Source organism: Pteropus alecto, unplaced genomic scaffold, assembly GCF_000325575.1.
Source record: "Pteropus alecto unplaced genomic scaffold, ASM32557v1 scaffold14, whole genome shotgun sequence".
In the NCBI taxonomy this organism is placed as follows: domain Eukaryota; kingdom Metazoa; phylum Chordata; class Mammalia; order Chiroptera; family Pteropodidae; genus Pteropus; species Pteropus alecto.
Window position 1 is genome coordinate 9,970,617 of NW_006436810.1, and position 11,466 is coordinate 9,982,082.

General features: G+C 41.5%; 2 protein-coding genes across 4 annotated transcripts in view; one reads left to right on the plus strand and one right to left on the minus strand.

Annotated features, from left to right (window-relative positions):
- The window catches only part of LOC102897439 (serpin B13), a 12,769-nt gene extending 12,348 nt beyond the window's left edge, over window positions 1-421 (plus strand). For all 3 annotated transcript variants that reach the window (XM_006913721.1, XM_006913723.1, XM_006913722.1), the window contains one exon: window positions 17-421. In XM_006913721.1, the coding sequence (XP_006913783.1) occupies window positions 17-421 (405 nt within the window). The remainder of the gene's footprint in view (window positions 1-16) is intronic.
- A 4,721-nt stretch (window positions 422-5,142) lies between these two features.
- On the minus strand, window positions 5,143-11,258 carry LOC102887425 (serpin B3). The gene is given in 8 exon segments (XM_006927025.2): window positions 5,143-5,265; window positions 7,465-7,590; window positions 8,699-8,815; window positions 9,116-9,148; window positions 9,150-9,254; window positions 10,544-10,600; window positions 11,095-11,231; window positions 11,234-11,258. Coding segments are annotated over 8 exon segments (723 nt in total).
- Between the last annotated feature and the right edge of the window lie 208 nt (window positions 11,259-11,466).

The window sequence follows — 11,466 nt, forward strand, 5'->3', positions numbered from 1 at the left end:
CTTTCTTTCTTAATAGATTATAAATAAAATAAGTCCTGAGCAGTTAGTAGAGTGGACCAACCCAGGGCACATGGAAGAAAGGACTGTGACTTTGCACTTGCCTCGCTTCGAAGTGGAAGACAGCTACGACCTGGAGGCCGTCCTGGCAGCCACGGGGAAGGGCGACGCCTTCAGCGGGCACGAGGCTGACTATTCGGGACTGTCCTTAGGCTCAGGGCTGCAAGCCCAGAAGTTCCTGCACGCGTCCTTCGTGGCGGTAACGGAGGACGGCACCGAGGCTGCCGCCGCCACCGGCGTGGGCTTCGTCCTCACGTCAGCGCCCGGCTGTGAAACTTTCCACTGCAATCACCCTTTCCTGTTCTTCATCAGGCACAATGAGTCCAAAAGCGTTCTCTTCTTCGGCAGATTTTCTTCTCCTTAGGCCAGTCGTTGCCTTGGCAGAAAACCAGTATGGGAGTGTTAATACGACAATGCAAATAGCCCATTCTTTGCAAAAGTTTGTTTTTCTTGCTTGCCTTCCAATCTTACCAACAAAACCGATGATTTAATGACTGTAATGGGTGTGTGTGTTTATAATTTTCCTTTAAAGTGAAATATCCTTTTGTCTGTGCCAGATATAAAGTGAGTTAAATCAAGGCTCATTAATAATCTCCCGTCTACTTCTTCTGAAAATAAATCACTGTTTTGTGGTTTTGTGCACCAATGGAGAGAAACAGTCTTGTCAGCAAGAACTATGGACTAGTGATTTTGGGTGTCCCTCTAGTTCTAATATTTTGGCAGATTATAATACACAATTAAACTAAAACAATAATCGACTCAATTCATGTGTTACTTTTTTCCTTCTTAGCAGATAGTGTGGCAAACTGCACATAGGAAAGAGAATTCAGAAACACATTAGCAAAACATAAATTAAAACCCAAAAGCCAGAACAAAATGAAACAATACACCAGGCAGAGATGATACTCATACTTTCACCCTCTATTCTAATAAGAGTATATTATCCACTGTCAGTTGCATAAGCATTTCGATATTCTGAAGTAAATCTGATCATTAAGATGCATCCATTTTAACACTAGAACTTGATGAGTTTTGATAAATGTATACACCGAAGAAAACACCACCCCACCTAAGATACAGACATTTCCGTCACCCTCAAGGTTCCCTTGTTCTGTTTCCCAGTCAGTCACCCCAGACAACCCCAGCCCAGGCAGATCTGCCTTCAATCATTACAGGGTAGATTTGTCATTTCTAGTCAAGTGGACTTGTATAGTGTGTTCTCTTTTGCGTCTAGCTTCGTTTGCTGAGCTCTGAGATCATCACTGTTGTTAGGATATCAGTAGTTCATTATTTCCTATTGATAAACAGTATTTCATTGTATGGATAAACTGCATTTTGTTTATCCATTTACCCATCGATGGGCATTTATGTCGCTTCCAATGTTAGGTTACTATGCATAATGCTACTATGCACATTTGAGTGCATAAGTCTTTATGTGGACATGTGTTTTCATTTTTGGGGGGTAGATACTGAGGAATGAACTTGCTGGGTCGTTGTTGAGTATAGTATATGTTTAAATTTATAAGAAACTGCCAAAATGTTCTCTAAAGTGGTTTTACCATTTTCCATTCCTACGAGCAATTGTATGAGTATTCTTTTCATCCTCATCAGTGATTGGCCAGTCTTCTTCATTATACCCGTTCTAGTGGGTGTGAAGGTGATGTCTCCTTGTGGTTTTAATTTATACTTTTCTCTTATGACCGATGATGTTGAGACTCTTTTCATGTGTGTATTGGCCATATGTATATCTTCTTTTGTGAAATCCGTTTAATTTTTTTTGCTCATTTTTATTAAATTAGTTGTTTTCTTATTATTGACTTAAAATGTTTTGAATGTGTTCTGAATAAAAGTTCTGTGTCAGATACATGGATCACATTTTCTTGATGGTGTCATTGAAAAGCACTTTTAAATTTTAATGGAGTCCAATTCATTAATTTTTTTTCTTTCATGATTTCTGTTTTTTTCTGTCTTATTTAAGAAATCTTTGCATGTCTCAACTTTGCTAAGACTTTCTCCTATGTTTTCTCCTAGAACTTCTATGGTAATCAGCCTTTACATTTACATCTATGATATTTTTTTCAATTAATTTTTGTGAAGTAAGGGATGAGGCTCATTGTTTTTCATGTAGACATTGAATTGTTCCAGCATCATTGGAATAGGGATAGTCTTTTCAACAGAGAGGAGTTCCCAGGGATAACGAGACATAACTCACGATATGATTCACTTTATCAGTCAATGCATTGACATTCTGAATTTGAAATATGTAAATCAGATACTTCCGGATTGGAGTCACGTGAAACTCTCTTCCAGGAAGCATCTTCTGTCCCTCCCAAACTATCCCACCAAATCCGGTCCTCCCAGAGCACTTGGTGAAATGCGTTTGCACCTCTAACTATATTGTGTGGATGTTTTCTGTCTCCACCACTGACTGCAGTCATCTTTGCATGCTCCGCATCTAGACCAAGGCCTGAAAATGTCGGTGCTCAAAAATCGGATTAGTTTAAGCTTCCTCCACATCTTATACACAATATCTATCCACCAACTTATCGGGAGAGCAAGGTAACAGCATCTAGTGACAAATTACAAATGAAGACTGTAACTGTCCTAGAGAAAGTGGAAATATTTAATATTTACATCATCTTTTAGGCATGGACTACAGTGCAGCCAGTGTCGGGCTCGTAGGTGATGGCCAAAGGTGAGTGGATCTGGGAATGGACACTCCCAGGCCTGTGCAGTCAGTGCTTTTAGAGGATAACAGATCAGTGTCTGAGTGGGCAACATGACATGAAACTTTAAGTTTATCAACCTGGTGGAGGGAAGGAAGGAAAGTGAAGAATGACAAGCCTGGAGTTAGGAAGCTCGACTTTCTTTCCCAGCTCTGCCTAGACCTAGCTTTGATCTCAAGTGTGGTATTTAACTTCTTTGAAATTTTGATTTTTCATTGCTTAAATGAAGAGAATTGTATAAACGGTCTCTAATATCACTTCAAACATTATCTTGGTAACTACTCCCTATGAAATGGTCCACTATCTAATTATAATGGAAAAATAATTAATTCAAATACCCAGAGAGAATTAAGGTCAACCACGTTTAGCAACAAAAACAAATTTTGTTCATGTTCATTTCTAAATCCTCCTCCTACGTGTCAACTTTAGGGTCAGACAAACTGAATATAAATCTGGACTTTGGGTACTTAAGTTCATCCTTCTGAGCTTCGGTTTCTTCTTTTCAAAAATTGGTTTTATAAGAGTTTCTACTTTATTGAGCTGTGGTGAAGATAAGTAGAATATGTGCTTATTAAAGAGATAAGAACATGACATGCGTCCAATTGATGTTAGCTGTCATTTTCTTTGCCACCATCATCATATCCCCCCGCACCCCCACCGCCATCATCGTCATCATCATCATCATCAACAGGAATAGCAACATCCTCTAACTTTGCTTGGAAACCAAATCATGGCCGTCCTGTCCTTAACCACCATGTTCCAATCTGAGCTGTTATTTTATCAGTTCTAAAATGTTAGTTGATTCCAGGTCAGAGAGGTATTTTCCTCCATTTGATTTATATTTCCATGTCAGTATTTGGAAGTGAGTGTTCCAGGAAGCTTCGCACCAGTGTGTGTATTCAGTCCATCAAAGGCGTTCAGAAGTTCTGGCTCATTAAGCTTGCACCGACTAACCCTCTGAGTTCTGAAAATATTTACTTCTGATCCTATATTTGTTATGCATTCTGCATCACCAAATTGATTTTATATCATTGCCACACCCAAAACCTTTCACTGCAAGAGGCGTGGGCAGCATAACCAGTTCAGAGATTGACATATATATAAGCTTCCTCTTCATGCCCCTCTCTGGGGGTCCCAGGGCCTCTGAGCACTGGTCTGACTGCCGTATTTGTGCAGACGTGTATTTGGAAGACGAGGTCTTGGGATGGAAAGGATGACCCTCCCAGGACCACCATCTGTGCAAGCTGGGACAGGCTCTGAAGAGCAAGAGACCAGGGAGACAGGCTTCATCTCCGGGGGCCTCCCCTGCGGTGGGAGTGGAGAGACACAGGGACCCTCTGTAAGAGCTGCCTCTGCATTGCCTTGGGAGTCATTGATGTGCAACCCCTGGAAAAAAAAAACATCACTGCAGAGGGTGAAAATGCAGACAACACTTCCTTTGTCATGTGCAATAATCATCTAAAGGTGAACCTCACTTTAGTCTGAGTACTGTCTATCTTAGAGTGTACTCAAAAGATGCAGGCTTTTGCTTTCCTTAAAATTATTGTTAGAAAAAAAATATAGGTTAAAAAAGTCCTTCTTAGGAAGGTAACAAGTGCATCACCGGTCTCAAATGAAATGTGAATCGTCTTAGGCAATATTTTGGATTATGAGTGTTTCTGGTTTCCACCCATTAGAGCAGATCATTTTCAGGAACAGAGACAATACAGCCTTAGGTGTTAAGACTCTAGAAGGCAAGGGCCTGGCGCTGGGTTTCTGGGCCCCAGGACAGCACCGTGTGCTGAAAAATAACACGCACGGACACTTGGGAGGGCAAACCCTTTAGTGACTTGTGGTCTTTGTGTCTTGCAAAATGTCGTCCTGAATTTCCTTGTTTGCCTCTTTTATGAAATCCCTAAGTTTCGGGAATTTCTAATTCTCTGACTGCCCACCGGCTATTTTCTGACTGATCTCAGATACTTGTGTGCATATTGCATATATTCCAGAGATTCCATATTGCATCCACAATGCGACTCTAGTTCCAGACCTTGAACTCTGCCTTGACCAAATTCTGGCCTGCTTGTGTTCTGAATTGGTTCCCCTATTCTGGTCCACAGGATGCTTCGTTTTTAAATTAAATTAAATTAAACTAAACTTTATTATTTTATTTTTTGCCATCTTGTATCTCAGAATCCACTGCCTAATCTAGCATGGCACGTAGTAGATGCAAATAATTGTTTGTTAAATGGTTTACACTACACTACTGTCACCTACACAAAGGACTTGTGTACAATTTCAGACAGCATGAGACTCTGGCTCCCTGTCATGCCCGAGAAGTCGGCGTGCTGTGGGCTGCAGGCGTCCATCGTCCCCAGGGCCTTCATTGTGGCCTTGAGGGCATAGCTCTCTTTCTCCTTGAACCAAGTACAAACCCACATCTCTCTTGCTCGTAGTCTGCGAGCTCGCCCACTATTAATTTCTCAGGGGTGGGTTTATCTTCAAGCTACAAGGATAGAAAAAAGGAACAAGTGACATGATTCTTGGTGGACGTTGAACGCAATTTAACATTGCCTTAAATCATGTGGAAGGCCTTTATTTTAACAGTAAATGTAAATATAGGAGATTAGTTATATGTAGTATATATAATACATATAAACCCACAGATATTAGGAATAATATATAGTAATCTATAGACGTATATTGTTAGATACAATAAACTGAATCTTCTGTATTATATATTTATATAAAACAACAGAACCATTAAATAAAATTATTTCGTGAAAGATGAACTATACATCTCCATTTCTCAACTATCAGTTCACCGCATGTTTCATTTCCAAGTAGTCTTTTCTCGTTAATGGCCTTTTGTACATCATTTTTTATAATTTCTAGTGCAATTGTAGCATATAATTTATTTTTATTCTTTTCTGTTGCTTGACTTATTTGTAATCTTTTCTCATATAGCTGCATAGTTCTCTAATCAAGTGTAAATTAGTACATAATACTACCATTAAAGTGATATTCAATATATATATCATTACTTAATATTTTTAAGCATTTCCTGTGTGCCAGTCCCTAAGCTAAACTATCGGCAATATAAAGTTATACCATCGGTCCTTGTTTTGAATTTTTCATGACTCCGAGTGCCTTCTATCGAAGAGCTTCGCCTCGTTTAGACTTGTGATATGAGGATAAATCTCAGGACGCGGGTTCCTGATGCCACTGAGAACGAGGCCAGCTGAGTGGGAGGACGACCTTTGCGACAATTGTCCACACAAACCACCACGTTACTGCCTCGAGGACTGCGGTGTCCAGTGTCACCACAGTGCGCATCCTGACTGTGCTAAGGTCACTGCCTCTGCAGCAGCTTCATCTGCTATTATAGTCACTGCAGATGGACATTTTTGCTATTTTCGCACATTATCTTTAATCATTATAACAATGCTGAGAGGGCGATTCTGTTTTTTTTTTTTCTTTTTCTTTTTTTCTTACTCACAGGAATGAGACTCCAAATGGCTTTGAGCTCCCAGGGACAGACTGCTTCTAAACTGAAAAGTGAACATCAAAATAAATCTGTTTGTCTATTGTCCACGAAACCACTGTGATTTAGTATACAAAATAGTACCTGGTGTTGCGTTAATGTGCTTGCTTTCGTTTCTGAGTGAACTTGCATATATTTCCCATGCGTCACCTACATCGGAATCTTAGTTTCCTTGTCTTCAAAGGAATAAACTGAAATACATCAGGGGTTCTTCTGGTGGTGAAGTATTACATGTGTGTGCCAAGGCATATATATTTTTTCTGAACTGACATTTATGGTTTCACTGGCACATTAACGGGACCAGTGATGCTAAAATTTTCTATATATTCTTCCACGTCACACTATGATGCCTACGATATTTATTTTTGGGAAGTGATAGAATGTGCCCGGTTCTCTTCGTCACTTCTCCTTTAGGCTGTATGCAGAGGAGAAAGGATTTACTCCGTTCTCGAGCCCTGCCAGACATCAGCGACGCGCTGGGAACGGGATTTCCACCAACAGTCGGTACAAGCGTTGCACTGCTAGGAAACTGGACAATAGAAGGAAGAATTGGAGGGACGAAGCATCACCTTCTGCAGACCACCCCTGGCCTTGGGCAGCAGCAACATCATGCTCAGACCTTTGCCTTTGTATGGGAGGCCCAGGATCTTGGCTTGCGCGTCCTTCAGTGAGGTGAAATTCAAGTAGTTGATTTGTTTCATCATTTGCACAGCTTTGTTTGTATCTTGCAATAAATTAATGTGGCAAACAAATGCCAAGGGAGGCATAATTTTTAAAAAGATAATATTATTGAGATGCCAAACACATCCTCATTAAAAGAGATATCTAGACATTTCTGAATTAGAGAGAAGAGTTTCTTCAAGTATTCCCAACTAAATAAAGTCAAAAAAGTAAAACAGGAGGGCCAAGGAAGGGAGGGAGCAATTGGGGGGACCGTTTTATGAACATTATAGATGTCTAACCAATGTACTGTATACTTGAAATTGAAATAAATAAATTTTAAAAAAGGAAAGTGAAACAAGAAAATATCGTCATGACAAATTCTATTTTGTACCTTCAATTATACATTAATCATATATGCTTAAATTTAACGGTCCATGTATAGCTACATTGCGTTATATAAATAAATTATAGACAATACCTTGTTCAGCCAAAATGTACCTGTTTAGTTTCTTTTCGATCAATTTTTTTTTGTCTCACTTGCCCTTAGAAATAGGTCGCATTCACCAGAACAAGGATGGTGGCAGGGCTGAGAGAGTCTTTGGGAACGGGATTCTCGATTTTTTTCTGCCAAATATAAAAGCCCCAAAAGATTGTCGTGAAAGTTACAAGCTGTTTGTCTGGAAGATGCTTTGAGAATTAAACCGATCGTTAGTTATTCCCACAAATCAGCACTTTAGGGACTCTGTGACCAATAGTTCACAAGCCACAGCTTTCCTCATACTACCAGCCTGATGGGGTCACCCCCATGGAGACACCGCTTCTTAAGATTAAAAATGGGGTTCGAGTTCTCTGTGAATGACGTCAGCCATCTCGCACTGAATACCAATGAACCGCTGTCCGCTACTCTTTCCTCCCTCCCTGCCTCCCTTTCTCTTTGTCTTTTCTCCTCCTTCCCCCCGTTTCTGGTCCCCTCCCTTTTTTCTTTCCTCCATCCTCCCTTCCTTCCTCTTTCGCTCCATTTCTTTCTAGTTTTTCAAATTTAGGCTCATTACTCAGAAGAAACAGGGCCCAAATGTTCTTTAGGACAAATGACATAAACTCTGTACTCTGAAGCACATGCCCTGTGCCGTCTGTCATCATTTCCTGAGGTGTCTTCCTCTTCATTCTCCACTTCGAATTGCTGTAGGTTTGGGCTGTAAGGAGGGTGGGAGGGAGGATATGGTTCGTAGGATGGAGACTTTGTCAAGCTGTCTGCTGAGGTCAAGGAAGAAGCCGTGGGCATGGCGACGTGTTCCAGGCAGGGGCAGTGTAAGTGGCCAGAACAAGGAGTTTGCAGAGCTGCTTGTTTCCCAGTTAATGAAGGATAAGGGAGCCCTTTCTAATAGTTTCCCTTAGGAATCATAATCCAAAAGTTAGGTCTCTGATTTAAAGTAAAAGATACGAACGCAAGATGGGGTCTGAGCAAGGACTAGGGGTCCACAAAGACGTCGCCCACATCGTGTGCAGACACAGACCTCCAGCCGTGTGTCCTCGGAGCTGGTCCTGTGATCCCTCTTGGGTCCCCCTTGTCTTCCCCCACATGGAGTCGGGTCGCTCCAGCATCTCCAGTGCCTTCCTCCAGCCTCAATGCAAACATCTCACCCCCTCTCCCCGCACCCCATGCAGTGTCATCCCAGGGTTCCTGCATAAACTCAAACGCGGTGTTTCACGTGCGACCTTCTCATTCCGTACTATTCGTTTGGCTTCCCGCCCAGGAATTAATCATCCTCCGGCTTTCTTCTGCAGCATTTACAAAATCAGCAGATTCCACACTGGCGAGGTAAAATTTGTTAACATTATACATGTATTCCTTTGACATGGGAAGGAAGAAGGGAAGAATTAAGAGTAATTTATCAGTAACTGTGTATGCCAAAATTAAATTCAGTTCAATAGTGACCAAATACAATAAATAAAATCAGCCCTAAACCCAGACTTTTCTGTGGGTTGTCAGGCTCTGGGATACTCCAGTGCAGGGGGGCTGATGCACCCTGAATAAATGCTCCCCATGTGGGTCAGCCAAGCTCACCTACCCCAATCCCCCCGATTTGGTCACTGGGGACAAGAGGGCCCAGGATGCAGGTGAAAGGTGATCCAGACCAGTGAAACTTACCTAAAGAACTGGAAAATTCTTTTCTCCATAGAGAGAAATGTCTCCTGTTGGCGACATTCAGCTCATAGGCATTGGTGGGTTTATTCAGTTCAGCCAGAAGCTTTTGAAAATGATGATGCACATTTCCTGACTTTCCAACCTTCAAACACCAAAGAGCGTGAGTTCACTGAATTCCCTGGCAATGTAAATACCAATCCCCTGCACTTAAGTCTCGTAGGTCCATACCTAATGTTTGGCAGCCTCATGGGTGAATTTTATTGTTATTTTCTGATATTTGGTGTATTTTACTTCAAATATCCTTCATAATCCTCCCATTTAATCTTCCAGGAAATTTTTTCTTCCTCTTCTAGCATACTCCCATCATTTCTCCTTTGAACTACAGATGCAGCGCCATTCCACTATCGGATTGTCTTTTAATTCGTTCTAATGGTTACGTTTAGCTTCCCAGCTAAACTCAAGCTGCTTAAGGGCTAGAACACTTTCATTTCTAACAGCCGTCGATGGTATGAGAATGTAAAACTTGTACGTTTTAATGTGCCATGATGTGAAGCCCTGTCATACTCTTTGGCGGTATTATCTCCTAAGACCTGTCGACTGTGATCTATGACTCTTCACTCATGCTCGTCACAATCCAAGAAGGAATGGTGTGTGCCTGGTACATGGCTAAAGGCTTTACATCGGTATCTCTGAGCCTTCAGTCCAATTCCAATGAAAACAAGAAAGTGCAGAGAATTAAATAACTTCTCCAAGGAGACATAATGCCACAGAGCCAATTTTTGAAATGAGCCATGTCCGAATCCAGAAATTACCACTTGAGAGCTAAGAGTTTTGAACGATTATAGCTGCATATCACGTATCTCATACAATCATTTCCCAAAATATACTTGGATGTGTGCTTATTCCTCTGAATTCCACTTATGAGTTAATTAAAATTATGTAATTTTAGTAATGCTATTGTGATGACTATAATTATAATTATCCTATAATAATAATAATACATCATTTTTTTTTTTTTATCAATAATCCATTAATCCAGACACTGTTGCAATGTTTTGCACGTATTTTCATGTACAGAGGCGAATCTTTCATTACCCCTAGTTTACTGGAATAAGGTCGCTGTGGCTCAGAGCCGTTGTGTCACGCCCATGTTCACCGTTGGTGAGCAGTGGAGTGCAATTTTGCAGCTGGTTTTTCAGTACTAGTGCCCATGCTTTTAAGTGCAATTCTGATCCCCTCTCAGGAAGACAAAAATATGAAATAAATAACTAGGCAATACGAGACGAGAAACAGCTCTCCTTGTCCAATCTATTTTGCCCAAGATTTTCCCTAAAAATTGACTTTCCACAGGTGATGTGAGATTCCTGGTTTTAACCGTGACCCTCCTGGATCCCTGATGCTCCTTCTAGACCCGAGTGCCACGTGACTCACATGAACTGTCATAGCTGTTCCTTGTGTGTTCTTTGTGACCTCATCAAAGTGAAGGACCTGGAAGAGACAGGAAGTGGAACAAGAAATCTTCGCTCAAAAGATCTGTCTACATCACAGGAAATTAAGAAAAAAAAGGAAGAGTGAAAAAAAGAAAAAACCATACCCAGAACAAACAATGACAAACCCCTCCCTCCCCCCAAATCCTCAAATCAACATAAAGAAAAAGAATAAAGAAAACTTTAGCGTGAGCGTTTCCTCCTTGAGAAAACGCAGTGAAGCTGGGTTATGACCAACCACTGTGAACACGTGGAATGTTTCCCATGGATTTAAGTCAGTACATCACTCCTACCAGAGCTCTTCCATTGATGTGTCACCTCTGGTAGCTGGGCAACTGTAGGAGTTACTCTTAGCTCCCAAAGGAAGACTGGACATAGGGCGTGCTTGCTCAGTCTCCTGGGCTACCCATGGGGACAGCCGGGTCTGGGATCATCTGCAGGTAAGCCGGCAGAAACCTATCCAAACTGGTCAATGTAAAGGACGCTGACAGCTGCCTTCTGAATTTCTGATGCACCGTGTTCCTGGGACCCCAGGTAAGTCACGGCTATGGCTCATGTGACACTATGTGGGGAGTAGAAGATATTTTCCTTCTTTGATAGTTTGAATTGTTGGAACAGATCATATGCAAAGCGGTGTTTGCTTCACTGAGTGAATTCATGGTGACTTTGGTGTGATTGGGAATTCCTGGAAAAGCAGGGCGGGCTCAAAGAAGAAGGGACCTCACCTCCAGAGGACAGAAGCAGGAAGCTCAGCCTGGGCACGGAAGAAATAGTACGACAAGGTAGGATAAATTGGCCTTCAAGGGAACTTCTGACTAAGGCTGAATTCTTCTGAGACTAAGCTACCGAGACCCTCGTGCAGAGGTT